The 26,823-nt window shown below is 31.9% G+C and overlaps 3 protein-coding genes across 3 annotated transcripts in view; 1 reads left to right on the forward strand and 2 right to left on the reverse strand.

Annotated features, from left to right (window-relative positions):
- LOC144848722 (low molecular weight phosphotyrosine protein phosphatase-like) overlaps positions 1–26,823 on the reverse strand; it is a 203,424-nt gene that overhangs the window by 89,292 nt on the left and 87,309 nt on the right. The window lies entirely within an intron of this gene.
- Positions 2,390–26,233, forward strand: LOC144848689 (uncharacterized). The gene is made up of 40 exons (XM_078705535.1): positions 2,390–2,721; positions 6,840–7,071; positions 7,263–7,324; positions 7,676–7,777; positions 7,985–8,104; positions 8,325–8,435; positions 8,592–8,705; positions 9,381–9,494; positions 10,230–10,376; positions 10,844–10,978; positions 11,450–11,545; positions 11,780–11,890; positions 12,396–12,506; positions 13,242–13,349; positions 13,787–13,867; positions 14,303–14,422; positions 14,795–14,902; positions 15,444–15,551; positions 15,794–15,904; positions 16,153–16,278; positions 16,916–17,035; positions 17,505–17,612; positions 18,014–18,121; positions 18,426–18,536; positions 19,133–19,237; positions 19,926–20,039; positions 20,175–20,279; positions 20,596–20,709; positions 20,934–21,041; positions 21,296–21,406; positions 21,620–21,745; positions 22,101–22,205; positions 22,329–22,442; positions 22,595–22,720; positions 23,149–23,265; positions 23,613–23,726; positions 24,086–24,208; positions 24,545–24,757; positions 25,103–25,230; positions 25,692–26,233. Exons 1-39 carry the CDS (start codon positions 2,493–2,495, stop codon positions 25,225–25,227), a joined length of 4,713 nt encoding a protein of 1,570 aa, XP_078561661.1. The 5' UTR covers positions 2,390–2,492; the 3' UTR covers positions 25,228–25,230; positions 25,692–26,233.
- The window catches only part of LOC144848690 (uncharacterized), an 85,757-nt gene continuing 66,043 nt past the window's right edge, over positions 7,110–26,823 (reverse strand). The window contains exon 27 of the mRNA XM_078705538.1: positions 7,110–7,124. The gene's annotated coding sequence lies outside the window, so the exon portion shown is untranslated. The remainder of the gene's footprint in view (positions 7,125–26,823) is intronic.

Raw genomic sequence — 26,823 nt, forward strand, 5'->3', positions numbered from 1 at the left:
AGTTGTCTTGTGTTATTTTAATGATTATGGTTAGTTAAAAAAAATATAAAGTTATCTGTATCCACCCTCCCTGCCAGGACGATAACTTAAATTGTGGACTTTATTATACAAAGAAACATACAAACCAAGTTGTATACTCTACCAATGTTTGTTTCAAACATTTGCCGAAGGAATAACGAGTACTCTGTCGCTTGGCCAATAATTTTGCATAATTTGGGATAAACTTGACCTGAATAATGCCTGCCAATTGTTAGGGTTACTATTGTTTTACAATGTAATTAACCTAAGGGGAGGCGCTGATATGTCAATAATTTCTCACAGTAATTAGTATAATCTGCTGAATTGAAGGCGGAGCATATTTAAAAAAACTGTAGGCCTAGCATGTAAATTGTGCATCTTTATGATGCCATTCGTTTTCCCTATTCAGATCGAAGAAGATGCCTTCTAACAAGGACATTGTAAACAGAAGTGAAATACTTAATTGATATTGAAAAAATGCTCCTAATTGCCAATCGCCTTATCGATTTGCACGGCAGTAACACAAAGTGATACAGACATTAATAATCTAGCAATTTTACGCTATTTTGAGTAATTGTGTGCACAGATGAATGCTTTTTCCAAAAATCATCTCAATATCAATCATCTTTTTTCAGTATATTTATCAACAAATTTAAGTAAACATCGCAGCCGTCATACATTTTGCATTATTATCTAATACAAAAAACACATCTCAAAATAATGTTATAAATAAGAAAGACATCCACGAGTTCTGTTAAATTCAAATTAGATTTTACTTAAGTAGAATTGGGATTACGCTTGCCTTCTAAATAAAGTAAACTTGATTATCGTACTATTTTTATTATACATGGTGGAATTGAAATGTGTCTTAAATAGATTGTATTTTACTTAAATAGAATGATATATTTCTTCAAATTCATTGATTTAGATGATAAAATAACTTGCCATATTGCTAAACTCAAACGAACAATTGACGATTACTATCGTCACTCCCTCCACAAGATCTGCATACGTTCAAATTCAATTCAACAGTTACAAAGCCTTTAAAATTATTTTATTGTATTTGATAATATCACTTAATTGTTGAACGATTTCATAAACTATTATTTTTTAAGTATAGAATTTAAAACCACTGAAGCTTTTTTTTAATTCAATAACAGGTATTTTATTATAATTACAATCATTAAATAATGTTTGTACCTGGTACAGGTACCATTTCCGTGCTTTACATTTTTAAAATTCTACTTTTCAAAACTGAACAATAGATCTGTTCACGTTGGAATTGGCTCTCAAAGAATACAGCTTAGCCAAACGTCCCCCGGCCATGACCTATAATATTAATGGAATGTCACTGTTAAGAAACAAGAAAAGGATAGCGGTTTTGTTGAAATCTTAACTTATATTGTATAAAAAGGTACTATTATAATAATAATAATAATAGGCAAGTGACTTTACTTGTTATTATTTTGCAACTATGCACTTTCAGCTTTGTTACACAATGAGCTGACTTTTACAAACCACACTTGAACAAGAGCGTTCGTTGCTGTTAAAAGTCAGAACGTCACAAAGATATGTATAATGCATGTAATTATGAATCTATATATTCACTTTTTTATAAGTTTAATAAAATTTACAAAAAAACAATATTTGATATTTTAAATCAATACTATTTTAGATAGACAACAGCCTTCTAGACACGTCAATTGTCTCTCAAACAACAGAAAGTTACGATGCTGATGTCGAAGAGGAATTCATTAAACAAATATGCATTCTAATTTTGGGAAAACAAAAAATGATACAGAAGTAATAGCCTTGTATTATTTGAGTGAACACGGTATTTCTCGCTATAATAGTACAACTTAGCACAGTCGACTCGAGTCGCTATACAACCACCACGGAGAAATAAGTTCTTCACGTTACTTTTTTTTTGCTTTAGGCCTACTAAAACTGGTTATTATTCAGTCCTTATATTGTTTAAAGGTTAATATAAACACTAGTAAAGTTAATTCGCGGTACGCCATGTGTTTAAAAAGAAGATTGGTATAGAATGTCTCGAGATCGGTTGTTATACTACTGGAGAATTAGACCAGGAAAAGTCAGTTTGAGCTTCAATAAATAAAAACGCTGTGTTTTGTGACAAAAAAATGCGGTTACTGCCGCCTGCGTACTCGATGTATAGGAAGTAACAGCGGATTGTGCGGTATGTTTGTCCCTTTAAAGATTTGTTCACACAATTGAAATAGTTATCTTATTGTAGTACAATAAAACACAATAGATGCACAGTCATTGGGAAGTACCCATATAAACCACTAGCGAACCGGGTACTATTTGGATATCACTCGATACGGTTGACTTGGTATGACTACTCAGGCTATTCACTTGTTAATGAAGGTACTTTACCAATATCAGCTAAATAGTGGCCTACGAAGCTGAACTAATTCATTCAATACTACACACTACCCCAGAGCTGTCTGATGACAACAAAACACACCCAATTGTTGACAATGTCACAGGATAATATGCTTTTCAAGTTGGCCGTATGGTTGTCTCTTATATGTTTGGCATCTGGCACCTCCAATGGTGCTCTAGTAGGGGCTTGTGTAGATTTAACACCGCAACACGGGGTTATCCCGCAAACATCAACAAGTCCATGGAATGTTTTAGCTAGTTCAACAACGTATACACCTGGGCAAGAAATGACTGGTAAGTAAAATAATAAATCATAACATCGGCTGTAGGCCTACATCAAGCAATTACCCCCGATTTCAAGTCTTTGTTAGAGTTTAGTTAATGGTAACATTAGGCCTAATGTAAGTGTTTCTTAAAATAAATAGTAGGCCGACATTGTTCAGTGCTATACATCATTTATTTACCTTAATCGGTATTGGTATCATCAATTTCCGTCAAAATTCTATACAGTATGTATTGATTATCTTATGTTTTTATTCTAAAAATATTGTGGATTAGCTTTAAACTTCTTCTTCATAACAAACGATTACAATGTAATCTGAATTCTTCTTGCAGTAAAAAAATAATAATAACAAAATCGATACTATTTTAATAGTTCGATATTTTATCATACAAATTATATTATGAAATTAAAAAAACGATCTTGATAGTACAACAATGTAATCTGTAGCTAAATGTCAAATGGAGACGCTCTTCCATTTGTGAAATATAATGCTTGACAAACATATTTGTGAAAGGTTTAAATGGCGAAGAAACAGCACTGTAGTACCAGGGATTTTATCGATAATTAAAATTTTTCAACATAATAGGGTACTACTGTATAAATTATCATATAATGACAATAAGGCAGTATGCAGAAATCTTAGCTACTAATAATATTGAATATTTAGCGTGCATATTGTTTGTGATCTTACGTAGTAAGGTTTTGGTACAATATTGAATCGTAAAGGCAGTAGTTAATATTGAGAATTTATGTTTTTACTTTACATTTAGTACCTACAACCATGTATAACATGGCATACCACAAACTTACTAGTGGTTTGTATTATTTATGAACATCCACTAATGGTATATATTATCCGAAATCGAATATTTCGACATTGAATTTGTGTTAATTATTTGTATCTACTGCAGGTACTGTACCACTTAATCTAAAAGCAATACCCATCATAAATTCATTTAAAACAAAATACAAATAAACAAACTTAAAGCCTTGGCTTAATGCGTCCACCTCACACAATTATATTTATAATTTATGTTCTGTATTATATTGTATTGTGTAAAACAATAAACATGAAAACTTGAAATTTTTTTAGAAACAGAATTTTCGAAATTATATAGGCCTAGTCCAATTTAACTATAGCATGAAACATATTTGTCACTACAACCAAATCTCGCCATCAAATAGAAAACAATTTAGTTATACGCTTAAATAACCCGTTGTATTGAATACTTAACCACGCTTGGTGTGTACTAACAAGGACCCATTCATTTAAAACCCTTTCATCAAAAACACCAAAGGCGTCCTTCTTTTTATATACCCTGAACTAATAATAGCCAACGTACCAGGCTCGAAGCTACCGTATATCTACTGTCAGAAGTCAGTCAACCAGTAATTATCCCCATTATCTAATATAGTGCACTTTTGACAATTCACATATTTTTGGAAAATACGCTTGCTGAAAACAATAATACCAAGATTATAGATTCATTTTATTCTTCACTGTTTAGTGCTGATATCGAATTTCATGTTTAAAATGTATGCTAAAAATATAAAACAAAATTAGTTAAAACAATCTTATATTTTATATATAATTATATAGTATTGCATACCGTATAGTTTGGCTTTAATCTCTGTGCTAGTGTGACTTAACTGACGGAGTAAAAAAATACATAGTTTTTCGTAGTATCTAATTATTTTTAAACAATTAGTTTAAATTCCTTTTCTAATTAACATACTAAATTCGGAAATTCTAAAACAGTATCATTTTTTAGATAATATCGGCCCGATTAGGTTTTACCAATCGAAGTTTGAAAGGAAGTCTATTTAAGATCCTAGACTGAAATAATAATATGCCTAATATCAAAGTTTGAATTTTTACTTAGATAAGGGCAGATTGGTAATCTTACCTCTTACTTATTAGACATTTATTATTAATTGGTTAGCAGGTATAAATTGTGGAAAAAGGATACTAAAAAAGGAGTTTGTCTTTACAACTTTAGCGTCCTGAAGAAGAAATAACATACAAGTACTGTATTTTAAACATACAAATAAACATAGTCATCAAATAAATATTTATAAAAGTAACAATGTCATTTCCGTGAGTCAATTACAATAATGGTACCGTCATCACATAGTACGAGTTCGTGTAAAGTTGTAATCACCTTGATACTAATCTAAGAACCACGCCCACCTTTGTGCCTTTTCTTACAACACCAATAATCGATATTACGTCATTATTTCGTACATGTTAAGTACAAGTTACCACCGTAATTTGTTAAAGGTACTTCACAGTACACATTCCTCATTATTTACATAAATCACGGTTTTTGTTCAAGCCTATTGTGACTTTGTTTTCTGTGGTTTCCTATTCCTACAATAGGATTAAGCAACAATTTCTATGTGTCCCTTCAAAAGGCTATTTGAGGTCATGTAGATTTTATTCATTCGTGGATCACTGTAGTCACTTTCATTCAAATAGTTTAACCAGGCAGTACCGTACATAAACTTAATCAGTTTAATTTGTAAAACAATTAATGCCGTAAACTTTCTAAAACCCGGACACCCTTGAGCTAACCCAAGTGTCTCTGCCCGTATTCCACACTAAGGCTAAAGGAAAATACTTTACCTGATAGTTTAAAAAATATGACATCTAAGTAAATACCATTTACAAGAAATCATTAAAAAATAGCAGCCTATTACTTCAGTATTACTGAATTTGGCACTTATAATAAAATAAAAACATATATGGCGACGTTTTCTGGCCTTAAAACAATAATAAACATATAGAACATCGTATAACCCTAATATTATGAAATACAATTTCAGTCTATCAACTAAAAGTAAAAGCAAGTCATGGTTTCGGACCATTTTACAGTTACCGCTGTATAGACTTTTGTCACCTGTGCTTCTATGAATGGATGACTTGATAGCAGGAAGACTTCTAGTTGATCGGATCAAAATAAATAAATTAGCCTACTGTACATAATATTATTCAAAATCGAAAAATCATTTGAAAAGTTATTTATGGAGTACAAAAATGATGAGGTAATTGTGAAAAAACCTAGCTAAAAATAAAGAAGCTTGATAGAACCATAATACCAAAAGGTATTTTGATAACATTTATCACGAACAAATTATTCTCCATAAATATAAACAGATATGTATACTGGCTTTGTAAAGTCAGTAGAATGAACAAATATGATATAATCTACTACTAAATATGTTTCGTAATTGCAACGTGGTTCCATATTTGTAAGTTATTGTTGTTTCCACTTTCTAGACCTTTGAAGTAAACTTTTTCTCATCGGAAGTAGTGACATGTTTGTGGTTAAACTATAATAATAATAATAATAATTTATTAGGAAATGACACCTTTGCATCGGTGGCACACACAGAAGTGGTGCATCCAAATTAACATAATACATCAAAACAATACATAATATGACGGATACAGGTTCTTAAACTATTTGCAAAAATATAAAAGAAAAATCATTATCAACATGGTAATACAGGTACTGTATTAAATTGTCCTACAGTATCATAGGTTTGAGTTGAGTTAAGCTTTTTAGTGTAATCCCAGTCCTATAGACTGAATGAATGAAACATTTTAAGGTTAAAATGGTGGATTGTGTTTGAAGGACATATTTTGTTTATGAAATGATAATGGTATAACAATAGAGATCACGTTTTCATTGTCAATTCTTTCTTACTTGTTTACTTAATGTATATGCATGTATTATTGCTATGACGACATGCGTCAAGACCCACGTCTGCACCGTGGATGATATTTTGGTCGAAGGTTGTGTCAATTCCTATAGGCTCGGAAGGGTTGCACATTGCATTTATAGGCCTAAGTTTTCTCTGCATATTTTTTATCTTGCTTTTTAAAGAAATGTAAGCAATTTGTTTCTTATTTTATAAAGTTTGTTTATTTCTTTTTCGTTCATTTTTATATATTTTCTTTCTTTCTTTATCTTCCCTTTTCCTCAATACTTTTATTTTTCATTATTTTCATTTGGTTATTTTTCCCTTTTCGTTTTTTAACTTTATTCTTTTCCCCTTTTTCGTTTTTTTCTCAGATTTCTTTTAGATTTATTTGTATTTATCTTATAATCATTGTATCTTATAGTTACCATTCAAGCAACTGGAAGTCAACAATATAAGGGAATACTTTTACAGGCTCGTACTGTGGGCTCGACCACGCCTGTTGGAACATGGACGACGAATGTGACAAATACACGGCAGATGACTTGTTCAAATACAGCAGACGGTATAACTCACTCATCTTCCACTGCAAAGCCATTGACTACAAGTTTTACTTGGTTGCCACCCTCAACAACCGTTGGATCTATACAGTTCCAGTAAGTTTTAAAAAGTGTGACTTTATTTTTTTAGGACGTTAGGCCTATAATACACTGTTCCAAAAAACTTCTAGAGTGTCAGAACAATAGGTCAATTTGTTTGGCCACTGTCATTGCTATGCATGATCTTATTCTTATTTTAACTATTATAATAATAATTGATTAACATTGTATTATGTTTGTAATTTCAGTGCAACGTTTGTGGAGAGTTATTCAGTTTACTGGGTGGATATTACATCAGTCATTGTTACAGGTATGAGAATCATATTAATACATTATATATCAATATTGTTAATGAAGGGAAAGCTATTTTTGGCTTAGTATTACAATCTATTATTTAAACTCATCGAAGAATATACCTCCTGTTCAAAACATAGTCTACTGGCAAATCTGTACATCAGGGAAAAGGTGATTTTGATTTGTGTAGTGTGCTATCATATTCAAAATCCTAAATATCGTATACATGACATGGTTTGTACTATGACCTTAATTTAACAAATATAATCTTGTTGAAAATATGACTTTATCATTGAATATATTAAGGTACAGTACAGCATGAACCAATATAGATACTAATTTAATTTAAATTATGTTCATTTTGAAGATTACCTATGTGTTAATGTAATGTGCTTGAATGAAGCGGTTTGTATCGGTGGAGCCTGTAACTGCGACGGTACCGGGTACACAGGTTCAACTTGCCAGACACGTGAGTACATCACTTCAGTCTTGTGATAATTACACAATTACACAATGACGTATTCAAAACATAGAAATGATTGATGCAAAACGATAATACAATACCGGTATAGCGCCAATATTATTTAAACCGAAGTAAACATTAAAGAAAATACATTATAAAATAGCTGTTGTTGATTTGTAGATAGATTTAATGAATAAATTTCTTATAATACAGAGATCAATGAGTGTGCAAGTAACCCATGTCTTAATGAAGGTGTGTGCGTAGACGAAACCAACAGATTTGCATGCGTCTGTCCATCCGGATACTCGGGTGACCGATGTGAAAGCCAAAGCAGTAAGTCAATAATAAATATAGACTACGGTTACCTGTTTGCATCAGTTACAAATCGTCTATGTAAAACACATCAGTTAAACAATGTATTTTCTTAGATTTGTTGCTTTTAAGCGGTGTGGTTAGAACACAGTGCAAAGACGTAAGCGCAACTCAATCTTGCGTCCTTACGTTGCATCCTTTAGTGGGAACGAAGCTTTAACTCTTGCTTATTTTTGTACAGATACCAATGTATGCGCGAGTATTCCATGTCTTAACGGAGGTATATGCATAAACGGGACCAATGAATTTACGTGCGTTTGTCCATCAGGATACTCAGGCGACCGATGCGAAAGTGATTAGATTATTAGATTTTATTCTGTGCCTGTGTTTATATTTATTACATATACCTGATAAAACCGTAATTTAAAGAGTTTATACTTAGGCCTAATATTTTGTCCTATTTAAAGTTTGATTTTAATCATAATCATTTTCCATGGTGTTTGTACAGTTGATACATGCTCTAGTAATCCATGTCTAAATGGAGGTATATGCACAGCCGATACCAGCGGATTCACGTGTATTTGTCCATCTGGATACACAGGCAACCAATGTGAGACACAACGTGAGTAAATAATAACAATATTTTGGAATTATATAGCGCCTAATGTTGTGAAACCTCAGTCATTTTCTTGGGATCAAAAACACATTTCCATAATGCAGCTAGTAATCAGCGCAAAGTTGTTTCTTGATCTAACCAGGTACCCATTTATACACCTGGGTGGAGAGAGGCAAACGTAAGTAAAGTGTCTTGCCTACGGATACAAGCAATGAATACATACATACGTTTCCATCGATTACAACAACTTCTCGTTTCAATGTACTCAATGTTTTGTTGTACACTTAATAAATACACGAGATAATCAAGATTTGTGTGCTTTTCCATCTTGGTTCTCGGGCGACCCCCGAAGAGAAATAACAGTATCCGTTTGCAAATGTGCAAAAATTACACGTAGTGTAGTTTTCCTAGATATTTCAATATTTTTACTCATCCCTATTGTACAGATGTAGATGTATGCTTAACGTCAATGATTCGAGCATACCTTAACGGGAGGTAGGGTAGCCTATAATGCTTAAGTGAGACAAGTTTTCCGTTTTATCCGTACCCTGGTATGTTATATGTACGTAGAGATCACTCCACGTTTACGTGTAAACATATAATTATTGAAACAAATTGTGTAATCATATGTTAAGAAAGAACGAATTAATGATAGATTGGATTGTATTTTTAAATTTCTAGCATCTTCTGGATGTCCAGAAGGTTTTTGTTTGAACGGCGGTGTCTGTGATACTTCTTCAGGCTCACCTACTTGCACATGCTCAGCGGCATGGACAGGAAATAACTGCGAAACAGGTATTTTGAAATACATTATCTTCAACGATACAATCCCGCATGATATAAAAACTCTATAATAATATTCTGTGACGTTTGGTACTGTTACCTCTCATGGAACAACCACATGGCATGGTGTTAACAGATTAAATATAATGATTTTGATTACTTGCAATTTTGAATACCACAATGAATTAATTGATAGTTATGTTTATTTTTATCTGGTAAAACTAGTTCAGAAACCTTACGGAGCCATATATAAAACATGTTGAGCTTTTATATGAAAATATTAGCATAATCAAATCGCAAAAGAATACAATGTCCAACAATAGATTAGCTTTGGGAAAAAGTCATGTATAAAACAAAAATCCAATTAACTTTTAATAGAAAGTAAAGAAGTTTTGTACAAATTATAGAAACTTAGGCCTATGTTTCTAATTTATTATCTGAACGAAATACGTAAATACATAATATTGACTTCTTTTAAATTTAAAATACAAGTTTCAATAATTACTTACGGAAAACTGGAAAAGGCCTTTCTACGTTCTACTTCCCGACAACTCCCACTCAGCTGTAAATGAGTACCTGGTTGAAAATTTGTTCCAAGCCACAGCGTGGAAAGGAACTGGCCACCCTACCACATAATGCCTAGGCTTAGTACAATGATAGCTCATTCCCCTACGTTAAGAATGAACACGGGACTCACCTACGTTCTATTGAGACTTTGTCAAAAAACGTAATAAATTTCTATTTTAGATGTTAATGAGTGCGATAGTGGTCCTTGCCAAAATGGAGCTGCTTGCTTCCATGGCATTGGACAAAGTGTTTACCAGTGCGTATGTCAAACCGGGTTCTCTGGTACAAACTGTGAAATTGGTGGCCCTGATCAGACAACACCAACAGGTAAGGTATTGTTTTATTGTTCTGATGTATAATATCGATGCAAAATGTGAGGTCTCTCTCCACAAAATCAGTCTCCTTGTTCATAATGTCAATTACAAAGTAATAAACCTAACTTTATTCTTATAGCTTATTACTTTTAAGTTGTTTCTAAAATGTAATTTTCTAAATCAATTCATTCAAAGATCCCATTAAAGCTTATAATGTCTTGGCTGTGAATTGTATGTAAAATTATAATCCAAAGTCATTATCTGAAACGGCACGGGACTCTTTTCTGTTATACATTCTCACATAAAGTTACTTCACACATTTTAAAATGGTTTTCATATGTCATGGTTATTTAAAAATGTCTGCGACGATGTTTTACTCTCCGCTACCTTGATATAAAACACCAATGCAGGGAAAAACATTTTCAAAAATATAATAATATACTAAGACGTTTTCATTCCTTTTATTCATTATACATACAGTACCACCGCCTCAACCGACCACATTACAACCGACACCAGATCCGTGTTCTACAACGGTCTGTTTCAATGGTGGACAATGTGTGAACGGGGAATGTAATTGCCCACAGGGCTACAGTGGTCAAAATTGCGAAATAGGTAGGACTATGTATAATTTACAGACTTCCCTATACAACCTGATGGTAGGAATTCACTTTCAGAAGAGGCTTGTGTACTTTCAAATTCTAGTACTGTAAATCAACAGTGACGGCGTAACTTTATGTAGATTAGAACAAGTCCAGTCGTCTCATATATTTATATATATAGCTAAATAGATCTGAAGAACATAATGAACTAATAATAGTGGTTTTGATGTCGTAAGACTATGTACAGACTAAGCGAATTATTAAGGAATTGGGCATAGTAGCACAGTTTAGAACTAAAATAAAGTCTAAGGATATATGGAACTAGTTAACTGGTACCACAATTGTTTTGAAGGTAATAGTCTTTCTTCTTTAAATTATTTTTTGATTAAGACAGGATCACAATGTAAAACAGATACACTGTTATCTGATTGTTTTATCCTGTATAAATATATTATTTATTATTATTATTATTATTATTATTTAGATGAGTGTGCTCAGTTAAATTGCCAAAACGGTGGTATTTGTGCGTTCAGCCGATGCGAGTGTCCATCTGGTTTCATTGGAACGTTTTGTGAAATTGGTAGGCATCAATTTAATTTTTATTTTCAGGCTTTAACTCCTTTAAATCATTTCATGGTTAATGTGGATATATTTTGTATGTCGATGGCTGTTGTTATTTATAACCTTTTTTTTATAAAAGAATAGGGCCTACATTTAATAATTGTAATACCACTATAAATACAACACATGAATACAATGTCAACTTTTAAAGTAGTTAATAATTCTAACATATATTTGTTTTGTATTTTTGTAGATATATGCGCAGGTTTGAACTGTGGAAATGGTGCTACATGCCAGGCAGATGAGCAAGACAACTTTATGTGTGTATGCCCTGCTGGGTACAGTGGTTCTGACTGTATGGTCGGTAAGTTATTAGTATGTCTAATACTAGTGGTAAAGGTTACAGCAAAAATTGAATCATTTTCACTAAACTTGTTTTTCCACTAGGCGAATCTGTACATTCATTCACACGAATCGAACGTTAATTAACTCTGATTGCTTGCCTTTTGCCTGCATCCATTGTTGGTGCCAACAGAGAAGTTATCCTCATCTTCCCATATCCTCTTTCTCTGGGAGGATTTGTCACATTTGCAGAGAACAAGATTGATGTTGTTTTGTTTTGTTTCCATTTCGGCACCACTATTTGCATCACAACGATTAAAAAGATGAAAATACGAATGTGCTTATAAACCAATTACGCTTTCGATTCGCCTAGTGGAGAAAACAGTATTCACATTTTTACTAACCATTATTATTAGAGGGACGTAAGATAGAGATATCGCTTTTTTGGTACTCTATTAAATGCATGCTTCCAATTCGGTGACAGTTTTCCTACTTCGTATCTTTACTATCCTATGCATGCCAAATAGATGAGTGTGATGAGCTTAACTGTGAAAATGGTGCCCTCTGTGTTCAAAATGAGAATGGTGTTATGGAGTGTGAATGTCCTGCTGGTTATACGGGTGAAACTTGTTCTATGAGTAAGTAAAAGAAAGTTTTCAAAGAGATTTATTGGAAGAATTAGTTCCAATTTCATCCTATTACTGCGCATGTCTGGGCAAAAGCTACTTTTTTTTACAATTCTATTCATTTATGTATTTGTGCTTTCATAAATATATTTAAAAAACTGCTTTAAAGTTGATGGCATATATACAATTTTCAAATTTGTTGATTATCACAATTTCAAGTTTGTAAAGTAATATTAGACTAAAGCTTGCATATCTCTTCAATCAACATTAGCAATTAGACGCATGCAATGCATTAATTAAATTATTTTGGGCACAGCACAGCACTCAAAAAAATTTAGCTTATAGTACAATATATGAGTTTGTAGCAAAACACAACTTATGATGGTCTACCTTCTGTCAATTTTTTAAAACTATGACAAGGCAAACACATGTTAATTTATTGATCAGTCACATTAAGTGCAAACTTCAATTCAAGTTTCAAAATAAATCTTCAATACAATTTAATCATTAATGTAATCTTTAATGTAATCTTAAATGTAATAGTCAATTCGATATTCTATTCCAACTTTAATTTGATCTTCAATTTGATCTTCAATTCAATCTTCAATTTGATCTTCAATTTAATCTTCAATTTAATCTTCAATTTAATCTTAAATTCAATCTTAAATTCAGTCTTCAATTCAAACTTAACAGAAATTACCTGAATGTATTTAAACTGGTTGATAATTTTATAATTTTTGAATTAAGTTGACGCTTGTTATGGATTTGTGTGCAATGGTGACTGTGCCGTCGATATTAATGGTAACCCAGTATGCATCTGCCGACCAGGGTACAGCGGCAGCAACTGTACAACCAGTAAGTGCTGGTTATAATAGTAATGTAAAATGCATACTTAAAAAAACAAATTGTGATTAAAACGTTTTTCCAGTGAATTCATTTTGAAGAACAGATGCAAAAACACTGTATATTCACCAGAACCAAAACCTACACAATAATACACCTGCACCAAGAATCACTGCCACTGGGCCACCATCACTTAGCCAAATCGTTACCAACACTAACCCACCACCACAAGTAACGATAAATAAGACCTCACGATTAACTTACCAATAGCACCACTTTTAAACTTGTTATGTATGTATTTTTATGTAACTTTAAATAATGTATCGATTTGAAAATGGTAATGATAATAGCACTTTCCAGATGATCTTGGTTGGGATGATTTCCTTTTATTCATTATTCTTTTTATACCGTGTTTCACAGATTTTTTTAAATATTCTATTTTTCCATAGGCGTGTGTGATGGAGTTGTTTGTGGAGATGGATTTACATGTGAAATTGACAGCAGCGGAAATGCGTATTGCGACGAAGACGGTAAGATAATCTCAATCAATATTTAGTTACTTATTTTTGATTTTTACAAAAATGTTACAAAATTATTTTGTTTCTGAAAAAAAAATGAAAAAATAAAAGATTACCGTAATTCATTTACACACAGCATACATTTTTTTATTATGATTATCGAAAGCGTTAGAGACATGCTTCAATAATATATTTTCTAAATGTATCAACATATTTCTTTATATCTTTACGCCCAGATTTATTGTTATTTGTATATGTTATTTCTTATTTATTCCATTATTGTTTCAATCTTAAAAGGAAGTAAATAAATGTTATGTTGAATTTAATTGAAATTGAATTTGTTCGTCATATTCAAAATATGTTGCTAGAAAAAGGCAAAAGAAGCTAATAAACTATGACTAGGACATACCTTTACTAAAATAAAACATATTATAATTCCATTCGTAGAGGTAGAACCAGAGTGTGATGAATTATCATGTGGACCTGGAGTGTGTGTCAGAGATGCTGTTACTGGGGTTGCTGCATGCAGTTGCCCTATAGGATACTTTGGTCCAAGCTGTGAAAGAAGTAAGTTTCTTTTTATAATCATTCTAATAAAATAAAAAATAACACAATTACTATGAAATAACACAAGAAAGTTACCAAAGCTAGACTTACTTAATACATTAACCAATTCTTCTTTTATCTTTATAATACATTTCTGTTTATTTGTTCTCTTTCTAATAAAAACCTAAATTAAGAGGTACTTTTAATATTTTGTAAAAAGATAAGTTGTACAACCATATTTGTTTAGTTTTTCTTAATTATTTTTTAAACATGCGTTGAAGATAGTTGAAGTTTGAGGTTTTCGCTTATATATTTTAATACAAAACGTCGTGTGTAAGAGGCTAATATACTGCTTATAACATGCTTTTATTAACAAAACATTAACATTATCAGGTGGCTGTGAGAATTATTTTTGCATAAATGGTAACTGTAGCATTAACAATGACGGCAATGCAGAATGTGTGTGTAATTCTGGTTATAATGGAAGTTACTGTGGGAACAGTGAGTTATTGTTTGCATCTTACATTTTTCGAGAGCCATATGCCTACTATGGCCCTTAGAACAGTTGTCTGAAATCAATGGTTGTTTTAACATAGTATGTCGCATAACTCTAGCTACTACGTATACTGTACGTATGGTCTGTGGAGCTTAAGACCATGATTCACGCATCAACACCTGGGTCTACGTACCAGCATTAGCGCGAGTTTATGAGTTGTTTTGGGAGAAAGGTTGCCTTAAAAATCTAACAAACCGTATATAATCAAATTCAATAAATCAATAGAATTACCATAACACAGTTTAACACAAGTATTTATTTATTTAAATTTGTACTACGAGGCAACTTAGCAGTTGTACTACAGCAGTACTACATCAGTAAAGCTGACTTGAAGAGGCCCTTAGCATAATATATCACGTTTTTTCAGTATAATATATATTGCTGTACACTGTACAGTAAAACTAATCATATTTCCAATTGAAAGTAGAATACCAAAAAACACCATGCATTTTAATCACTATAATATTTTAATCATAATATCATCAGGTACCTGTGACAATAAATTCTGCATAAATGGCGAATGTTACGTCGATATGAACGGGAACCCGCAATGTCCATGTCCAGACGGATACACAGGACCTGATTGCCAAACTCGTACGTATAAATGCATCATATCTTTTGAAAATAATTCTACTAAGCACTGTGTGTATGACTTGCAAATCAATACAATTTACCTATGTATTATGCCTCTCCCATAGAAGTAAAATGACGCCAGTGAATCCATTTTTACAGAGACAAATATTATATTGAAACAACTTTAATTCAGAAATGGCCATTCTTCTATCAATTCTAACTTAATTGACGTCAATTGTGTTACATATCTATACTTATTTTAGCTACTACATGTGCGGATATTACATGCTACAACGGCGGCGTATGTATTGCTTCAGAAGATTACGCTAGATGTGATTGCCCAGAAGGATACACTGGTGACACGTGTCTCGATAGTAAGTCAATTAATTGCAACTAAAGTACCGCTAATGGCGTCGTCCACCAAGGGTAGAAACCCGAGAATTAGAGGCCATTATAGATAAGTAGTGTTATAAGAATGTCTCTATTTAATAATAATATTTAATTAATTTAATAGTTTTCTCTTGAAAATGGTTCATCTTTTGTTTTTCTAAACGTCTAAGAAATAATTAAATAGGCAAAGTAAAATAAATGTTCTCTAATGCTTGCATTTCAATCTTCTTAGTTGACGTTGATGAAGATAACTGTACAAATATCACATGTAAAAATGGCGGTGAATGTCGTATAGAGACAGACGGTGAAGCTAGGTGTTATTGTACAGAGGGTTACACAGGGGAATATTGTGACGATCGTAAGTAATAAAAATCATTAACACTTATAAATTTGTTTTAAGAAATAAGGTTTCACATTCATTTAACTTATCTTTTATCTGTTTATAATTTGAGAAACATTATTCTCACACAAGTGCAAAAAAAAAAACAACAAAAAACAAAACTATTAAGGTACAGCACTCTATAGCCGTTGAATAATTAACATTTTTGGTTCGTTATTTTTGTTAGCGCCCTCTATATTTATATATGAATGTGGATGAATTTATAGTTATTATTTTAATATAGAATTTAAACTTTCAATAGAATAATATTTTGTAAGAAAATTAAATAGAGTTGAGTTTCCGTCATAATTATTTTGAATTTAAAAAGTTGAAGTGCTCCCTCTATATCGTCACACATTTTGGTTCACGTTAACTGTTGAGCGCCCTCTATATCGACACATACATTCGGTTCAACTTTTTATTATAATTATGAAGTTTAAATGTAAAAGCTGAATAAATAATATGTGATACTAACATTATTTCGTTACAATTGAAAATTTCATTTTAGTTAAAAAAATATTTTCAGATTGAAGGAGCTATAATGCAAAATTAAGCAAACTAAATAATAATGATCCCCGAATAGGTATCATTGTTAATCTCATGTATTCTATTTCAGCTGTTGTTGTCGATTCGTGTACTGGATACAACTGCAATGCAGGAGTGTGCTTAGTAAATTCATTTGGTGCACCCACATGCACATGCCCAGACGGCTACTATGGAGATAGTTGTGAAGGATGTAAGTCAATCAATCATTTATAAATCGATAAATAAATTAATTTGATATAATAATGAGTACTGAGTAATAATTAGTATCTGATACTAGAGTAAAGTATTGTGCTACCGTGTTTAATCTTTTTACCGAAGAAATCTGACTAGAGATGTATGGTTTTATCAGATCCAAAAAATCAAACTTACACGTCACATGCGTGCATCTCGCACAACGCCACGACAATTCTACTATTATCTTGATTTTACTATTAGCCGTATTCGACTGAGCTGTATGAGCAAATAATCAGCAAATGTAGCTCCTAAAACTCGTTTCTGTAAGCTAGTAGCTCACTGTAAGGTGTTCGTATATTACCAGTCGAATACGCACTTTAATAAATGCCGATGCCAGTGTTTCATTTTCCAACTTCCTTTGCAATAGAAGCTACAGCTTGTTCTTTGGTGTCTATAACATAACATTGCTTTCTTTATGTTTACAGATATATGTGACCTTATTAGTTGTAACATGGGAACCTGTTTAGTATTGGGACCATCTACAGTAGAATGTACGTGTCCAGCTGGTTATATTGGAGATAGGTGCGACACATGTAAGTAAACTGAAAACAAGTTTATAAATCACTTGATATACAGAGACCCTCTCATTTGGAATTTCATAATTGATTCTGTTTGTTGACGAGTTATTGAATGTGTAGACCTAAACGCGAAGAAGAGATCAAAGAAAAGAAGTATAAATTTTGATTTGTTATTAATTGTATTGTTTATCACTGCCTTTGAAAAGTATACCGCGTATTACAGAAATATCTGTTGATATGACTTCACTTGTCATTTGGTGAAGCGACCCACAAAAAAAGAAACAATTTATACGTATTATACCGGTGATAGCTATATTCAGGCTGATAGTACTTTGAAGAATAGCTGTGTTAATGGTTTCGCCAGTTTGATAATGCGTTTACAGATGGTCATATGTTTCTTTATATTCTATTTATAGATGTATGTGGTAATTTCAACTGCAATGGTGGCACCTGTACAGCTGATAGCAATAATCTTCCAACCTGTGAATGTCCAGCTGGCTATACTGGCGACAGTTGTGAATTTAGTAAGTTTTGTTTCTTTTATTCACCACTGAGCCTAATCATGACTTAAATGAATTTGGAAACCCTGTCTTTACGAGTCATAACTATATTTATGTTCATGATTACGTCACACACCATCTATGAATGGTAAAAGTTTATTTTGAAAAAAACATTTACAAAATGTATTATCTCCTCCTTCTTTCTTGAACTTTCTTTATTCAAGGTTAAAAGAGATATACCATTTGATATCTCGTTCCACTGACCTACTGATCCCCAAAACAAAACGATAAAGTGTAATAATATTTTCTGCTACTTTTTTGTTGACAGGTTCCTGTGTCAATGTTAACTGCAACGGTGGTACATGTACTTTAACTAGTCAAGGAGAAGCAATATGTTTTTGTCCAGATGGATATTTACCTGAAGATAACTGTCTCTCATGTAAGTTATTCTAATTTTTATGCCTTAAAATGTATCCGTGCATAATGTGTGTACTGTTTTGTAAGAACCTGTATCATAACCGTAGTATAACTATTCTGTACCAGTACCGTTGATATGGTTATTGTATCATTGATTTCACTAGCGGTATGCTATAGTGATGTTAACGTTATCGGAAGACCCAGGAGTTTTAGCAACCCAATAGCATGGTTGCTGAAATTTTATTTTTAGTTAATGAATAGATAAGATAACTTATACGTATAGTGAACATTAAGATGCTCATCTCACATACAAGGTTAAAACTGTTACGGTATCAGTGATATACAAACGCATTAAAGCATTAGATAAAATGTCATAATAAATTTATCAATAATCTACATCACGTTTTCTAATGCAGAATTAACAAAAAAAATTATAAATTAGGATTTAGATACATATGCTATAATAGTATTGTATGAGTTAGTATGAATTTCAAGAAAAAAAATGAATGTATTTTGATTTAATAAAAGCCAACATTTGCAACAAATACTTTAAATATATCGAAACAATTATTGCTTTGTGTATTTTATCCAACATCACAATGTTATAATATCTTTCAGCTGTATGTACAAACTTCAACTGTAATGGAGAACCTTGTTTTTTGGTCAATGGAGAAGCAGAATGCCAGTGTCCAAACGGATACTCGGGCTTAAACTGTGAAATCAGTATGTAATCTTTAATAATACGTATTATATAACACCTAAATAAATTCTTGTCAATTTAATGGACGATTAGTAGTACGCACTATTTTAATAGCACTTTTTGTCTATATTTTTCGCGTACCCTTTGTGAAAATATGACTTTCATCATTCACCTCATGCCATTTATTGTACCATTCCATAATTTGTATAATATTCACTTACATTCAACCTTCCCATAAACATTCCTCTTGGTCTGAAAGTTTTTAATGAGAGCTTTACAAGAAACTATTAAATAATATATTATTTTATTTTCAATACAACTACTATTGTAATGCAAGCTTTACAACTGATGTGTTTTTAACAAAACCACCTGCTAAACCCTAAAAATACAGATCAAGTAATAATCAAATAAAACATTTTTTCTAGAGCTATATTAATGATATTCAACTTAACTATTAATATTCTCAAAACAACGCTCCATACTGTACATACAATATCCTTCTATTGTACATTGTTGGAGATCATTGTATCAAGTATTTTAAAATGTAGTGTAAGCAAGCCAAAGTGTATGAAAATATACGTATAGTGTCTTACAATCAGTTTCTACAGACAAAATGAGATGAAATTATTTAAACATATATCTTAAAATTGCTACAGCATGTACATGACAAATTTATTATTTTTTTTTTTTATTATTTATTATTATTTAAAGCTCCTTGCTTTGGTGTTAATTGTAATGCGGGAACGTGTGGCGTAATAGAAAACGGAGTCGCAGTGTGTAATTGTAACGCAGGATATTCTGGACAGTATTGCAATATAACTGCAGGTATGCTTATTTCTAATCACATTCAAATTTAGGTTTTCATTTTTGTGATGTTTTTTAAAAATTAAAATCTGACTGCATAAATTTGAATAAAGACACTTTGTTAACATCATTTTTCATTTTCCTTTGAATTTTCAGGTAGCTGTGAAAATGTTAACTGCAATTCAGGTGTTTGCTTTCTTGTAAATGGTTCACCTCTGTGTGATTGCCCACCTGGGTATTCGGGATCAAACTGTGAAATTAGTAAGTACGCAATAACTGTAATGAAATCATGAAGTTCGCACATACAAGACATTCATCCAACACAACTTACTTCTAGAAAACCGTTAGCATAACCTATTTGATGAATGAATTAAATAGCCTAATACAATAATAAATAAACTAAACTAACAAACCATTGTCGACCAAGGATATCATCAAATTATACGTACAATTATATGTACATAATTTACTTATGTAAATTATTTTCGATAATCTTTCTCTTCTAGAGCCACCTATGTTTTTTAAAGCGTTTTAAAGTTCTATTTTTGATTCATAATTTATGTTCTTTTCCACACAGCACCTTGTACAAATTATGCATGCTTCAATGGAGCCTGTTTGATAACCAGTGGTGGGGATGGTTTTTGCAATTGTTTCACTGGATATGCTGGAGACGACTGCAGTCAACCAACTTGTAAGTTGTAATTACTGTTTTAAGTAAAAACACTTTATGTTTTCAGTGTAGTGTGAAGTTGCAGTATCCGAGTGGTTAGTAACATAACAAGTTTTAAATACAGTATTCCCAAGCATGCATGTTGTCAACATATGTCACTCACTGTGTACGTATTCATTTTCAGCTCAAATGTTACCGATGCATCTATGCCTAATCAAATTTCTAATTTGTTATTATTAATTTAGCTGACTGCTCAACATTGAACTGTCAAAATGGTGGTATATGTTCAGACTCCACTGGTCAAACTGTCTGCGTATGTCCGTCTGGGTACATTGGCAGTTTATGTGAAATAGGTATGTAATGTTTCATTACGTGTGTTATTTATTTAATCAAGATGTATTCTTCTCAAGATAAAATATTAACTTTCATTTAGGACAATGGTAACTTGTTATAACAAAATTCTCACTTTGTATAAATGTTTAATGTTGTATTATGCTTAAGCTGATTGTATTAATAATGTAGCTCCACTGTATTTCATGTATACAAATAATTCTTATACAAATGCATGCTTGCAAATAATGTTTATTACAATATTTAATTACTTTAGCTGACTGTTCAAGTATAAACTGTCAGAATGGTGGGGTGTGTAGTTTAGATGTGAACAATCAGGCTATGTGTACATGTCCAACTGGCTACGGTGGAAATCTATGCGAAATGGGTATGTAATGTTACTTATACTCATATTAACAGTGATGACATCTTGTCGAAAGTGCTAATGAAAGCAACCAGAAGCCTTGAATTCATTTTCACAATGAGATGCTAATGAACGTAAACTAAAACTGACTAAACTAAAATCTTTCTGGTTTTCGATCATGTTTTTTATCTATTTTTTACACTTTTTAATCCACTTTTTACACTTTTTAATCCACAGAAACTGGAATTGAGACCTGTCTGACGGTGACTTGTCAAAATGGAGGAACTTGTTTTACGTCACAGGAAACGGGTGCAGCCCTCTGCATTTGCAACACTGGTTATAGTGGAGATCGATGTGAAATAGGTATGTAATAGGCCTACTATTGTAATAATTATATTAAGCACTAAGAAACTTAAAAATATTATTTGGCAAAATGCATAAACAGAGTGCAGGCTATTTTGTACTTCTGCTCATATTAAAGATACAGGTAACTGGAAGTTTTAGTAAGCTTTTGTGTCGACAATCTTTCTATATCTTTTTGGGTACACTGGCAGTCTTCTAGTAAAGTGGGTAGGTAGCATAACTAATAATGATAATTGTAAATGCATATAAAATTTCTCTCTAAAAAATATGTTATTCTTCTGTACTAATACAGTAATACAATGCTGGAAATAGAATTGTAAACATTTTAAATCAACATATTTTTGTTAATTCAAAGGTACATGTAATTGTCAAAACGGAGGACAGTGTGTACAATCTACAGACGGTACAACTGAATGTAATTGCCCCACTGGTTATTCAGGTGACAATTGCGAAATAGTAGGTGAGTCAGATAAACATCTTACATAAATTTCATAATTTTAAATTCCGACATGGTTTTTTTTTCTTTGTTTTTGTTCTGTTTGTTATAATAATTATATTTATTTGATTCCAATTTTTGTTTAAGATGGAGGCATTTGTTCTGGGAATGTGTGTTTTAATGGTGGTGTTTGTATGACATCTGGTAACTGGTACATGTGCGCATGCCCGATGGGATTTTCTGGATTCAATTGTGAAACCCGTGAGTACTGTATTTGAAGTTCGTTGATGCAATGCCTATTTATTTCATGTGCATTAGTTTTAATTAAACTGATAACGTATATTTCCTTATTCAGTTGTTGCTTTAGGAAACCGAAGATTAACAATATTAGTTTTATTATTGTATTTTTTCAGCTGAAAGTGATCCATGCTTAAGTAACCCATGCATAAATGGCGGTACGTGCAGCACAGATAATTCTAACTACGCCTGCAGCTGTCCTGCAGAATACTCGGGCACAAATTGTGAAATCTTCTCACCAGGTAAGACAATACACCATACTATAATTATCTTAGAACTTTCAGATGCTAAAAGGTGTTTAAATTTATTAGAGAATCAGCGTCAGATTTGGATTTTAAAATTAGGAAACATTCAATAGTTACCTAATAAACTGTTTTTTCACTTGTAATGTGAACAGCAAAACGCACTCGAATAACCAATCTTTGTATATTTATCGAATTGTGTTGAATGATAACGTCTACTCTTTTAGGTTATTTGTCCTGCAATTTGGTATAGGTATATAGCAACAGGCAACTATTGATTTTCAAGAAAATCGATAATCGTTGAAAAAAAATCTCGAGTTTTCTGTATGTTTCAATATAGGTCGAAAAAGTAAATTGTGCGCCCTCTATTGCTTTCTGACTTTTGCAATGTATTATTGTTGTTTACTAAATCTTGTATTTTGTTACAGGAACGGGCCTGTGCAGTACCGCCCCGTGCATGAATGGTGGTGTATGTACACCATCGGGTAACTGGTATTTATGCTCGTGTGCACCAGGGTTCAGTGGGTCTACATGCGACTTATCAAGTAAGTTATTACAGTAACAAGTATTATCAGTCAACAATATTAAAATTAATTGACCTCTTTCTTGCCAAACATTGACTGATGATTATTATTATGAAATGTCAATATCCAAAATATTGGTTGATATTAAATGATAGCTCATACGTATCATTGTATAAGTCAAGATATCACTTTGTCATCATCTACGATTTAAGCAAAGAAGTGTAAAGTTATTTTATTATTGTTTTAAAAACTGAAATAAGAATAACGGTCTTTGACAAACTTAAGTAGTTTTTATTGATGGTCATGTTAAGTACTCGACAATAAGCCCATTGTGTTTCGAAAATAGTAACAAACATGTGTTTTAACAGGTTCGACTCCTTGTGACCCAAGCCCTTGTCAAAACGGAGGTACATGTTCTATTTCCGGGTCAACGTACGTTTGTGCATGTGCGTTCGGATATGATGGAAATACTTGCGAACAAGGTAAATCTCAAAAATATATCTTGAAATATTGTATTATTGTTTTTATTTCATTTCACAAAGGACATGCATATTTGAATATAGCTGTCACAAGACACCCACACTAAATAAGATCACGTACAGGAACATTTAGCTGTCCAAACTTACAAACACAAACCAACTTTTTACGGTATTCCGGAGCATTCAATGTTACTTATATTTTAATGAAACAGTTATAGCATTTTTCTCCTATTTTTAGTCAGAGCTGTAACCAGAGTGATGAAACATCGTCATAATTAAAACACTTTATACTACAAATCGTACAAAAACTATGCTATGATAATCAATATTTAACATTTTACATTGTCTTTTAATGCATTTAGTATCATCGAATCTATGCTCAAACAACCCCTGCTTATCAGGTGGAATATGTATGCTTTCTGGCAACTATTATTTCTGTGATTGCCCCAACCCTGAAGAACAACAAGGTTTCAATTGTGAAGACGGTAAGTTATGTTTTAAGAACATGTTTTTGTATTAATCATGTAAATCTTGACAGTGTATAGTAAATAAAAAAATGTTAAAGCTTCATTATCCTTTAATGCTTTATTGGAAAGTATTGTACATTATTGTATTTCTTTTCTTTCTGTTAGTAGGCCTATTAAAAAATAAATAAATTTAATAAAATAAAGCGAATTCATGCTTGAAACAAAAGTTGCAGTTCGTATTGTGCTCATATTTATTATCACTGACATCATGATGTGATGTCGTTTGCGTTGCTGTAATAGAAAGTTTACACTACGAATTCATCCATTTTCGTAACACATTTTTTATATTTATAGTATCTGGAAATTGTGCAGGTGTGACGTGTTTGTTTGGTTCATTATGTATGAACGGTGACTGTTCCTGTCCTCAAGAATGCACAAATGAGATAGCAATTGTATGTGGAAGTGATGGCGTTTCATACTCCAACAGTTGTTTTTTGAACTACGCAAGTTGTACTGGACAAATCACAATCACAATAGTAAATACTGGTGAATGCCAAAATGAAATTGGTAAGGAAAATATTTGAAAATAAGAAATAAAATAATAATTAGATGTCAGAACTTCTTTTTCTACATATGAGTGTATGCCATCTAATTGGTTAATTACACATCACGTGTCGGTAATACATTTGTTCTATCTTGTTTAATGGTGAAAGTGAATGGTTCTAATGCACGTCCAGCTTTTTGTAAAACATTTTAGGTCCGCCTATACACAGTTATAAAAGAAAATACAACAAACAGAAAAACAACATTGGAAATACAAATAAAATGTTATGCATTTAATGGCACAAACATCTGAACCATTTTAAAAATATAATTATTTATTAACCACATGTTCAATTTGACTTTTTTCAGTAAGTCCATCGTGCTCCAATAATCCATGTCAAAACAATGGCGTATGCATACCATCTGGAAACGCATATTATTGTGAGTGTCCTTCCTCGTATACCGGGTACAACTGTGAAACACCGGCAGTTTAAATTGTAAGTATGATTTTAATAATTGCGGACTTTAAATATGCTATTTTGAAGTTTTAATATTCACTTCTGAAAAAAAACCCAAAAATAATGATATTATTTTTTGCTTTGAATTACATTTTTTCAGGTAAATAATATTTTTCGATCCAGTTTTTGATCAAAGTGAATAACTATTATGTGACATTAAAATGGCATAGGCCTAATGATTTTTTTAAACCAACCTATGTGACTGATCACTGAACCATCAATTATTGCCTCGACCTGTCCCGTCTGGCTAGATCTACTGAACAAAAATAATAATTGACTCGGCTATAAGTAAAACTGACTGATAAACGAACTAAAATTCTAAGTGTTCAGTACAAATTATCAAAAAATGATATTCAAAATTAACTGAATATTCATCGCGCTTATAGATTTCAAATTTAATTACACAACAGTAACATGGTTTTTTTCTTTCATATAACCAGTTTCATCTAAGATGATGGTGCTCTGTTTCATCTGTTATTCAAACTATACAACACCTTGAAGATATGCAAGACTAAGATGCAAGATAATAGTATTGTTGTTATTCAGCTAATTATCAGCTTATTATTGTTGTTTATAAAAAATAATAATAAGCATAATTTGGAACGATATTCTGTCTTGTATAATAAAATATTACCAACATCGTGCCTCTACTATTATCGCATTACAGATATCTTTATGCTAGATTATTATGATAATAATTAGAATTGAAAGTGGCTAATAAATGAAGAACATTTCAAAATAGATCAATTCTATACCATAGGCTTATTTAAATCTGTAATAAATCTAAGCGCTTTGAATGATGGTAATTCGTAATTACATGATTTGAACTATTTTCTATACTAATTTTTTTATTATTTATACTTCATGATAATTGTATTATAACTTTAGTTTGTAGCTATATTAATTATTTGTAAATAAAACTATAATATAGTAAATTAAAAAAAAACATTAAACGTTTTAAACAGTTAACGTTCCTGTAAAAGTAAGTTCTGAGTAGCATTAAGGGCGTACCATACTTTTGATGTATAGATTGAGGGCGTACCATGTCTCTGACACTTACAATTGAGGGCGTATCGTAAGTTGCTTACCGTAAGTTTAAGTGGCTGTTACGAATTAGCAGATTTCTTGAAACAGCAATGTAAATAGGAAAACGGTTCAGGCATTGATACTTTCTCCTTTAAATCGCCGTAATTGGATCGATTTTATGGAAACTTTTCAATTTACCAACAGAAGGCCTTCTGTAGGCCTAACCATTGTTGGTTACGGATCGCTGATTTGGCTTGCTTTTGATCATTTCAAGATAGGTATTACGATGATAAATACAATGTTAGATTGTTCTTACAAGACATGTGTCTATTACTCTTAACGGAACATCAAGTATTTTGATTTTTAGGTAAATATAACGTCTTTAACGATCTTTTTGATACTATACGTGTTAAAGCTAGTAAGACAGTCGAGACAGGCCTACACAGATGAAAACATAGGGCCCACGTAGGCCTAAAACTATGTTCTTCCAAATAAAGATGTTCTAGATAGTGTAATTAATAATACTGATGTATATAGCATGTAATT

The sequence above is a fragment of the Antedon bifida genome, chromosome 7, assembly GCF_963402885.1.
Source record: "Antedon bifida chromosome 7, ecAntBifi1.1, whole genome shotgun sequence".
NCBI lineage: Eukaryota > Metazoa > Echinodermata > Crinoidea > Comatulida > Antedonidae > Antedon > Antedon bifida.

Excerpts from the sequence above, each read along its gene's own strand:
- LOC144848689 (XM_078705535.1), top strand. The coding sequence starts at position 2,493 with ATGACAACAAAACACACCCAATTGTTGACAATGTCACAGGATAATATG. Across the intron at positions 13,350-13,786 it reads CGGCAGCAACTGTACAACCA|GCGTGTGTGATGGAGTTGTT; the intron begins GTAAGTGCTGGT and ends ATTTTTCCATAG. Across the intron at positions 21,407-21,619 it reads TGGAAATCTATGCGAAATGG|AAACTGGAATTGAGACCTGT; the intron begins GTATGTAATGTT and ends TTTAATCCACAG.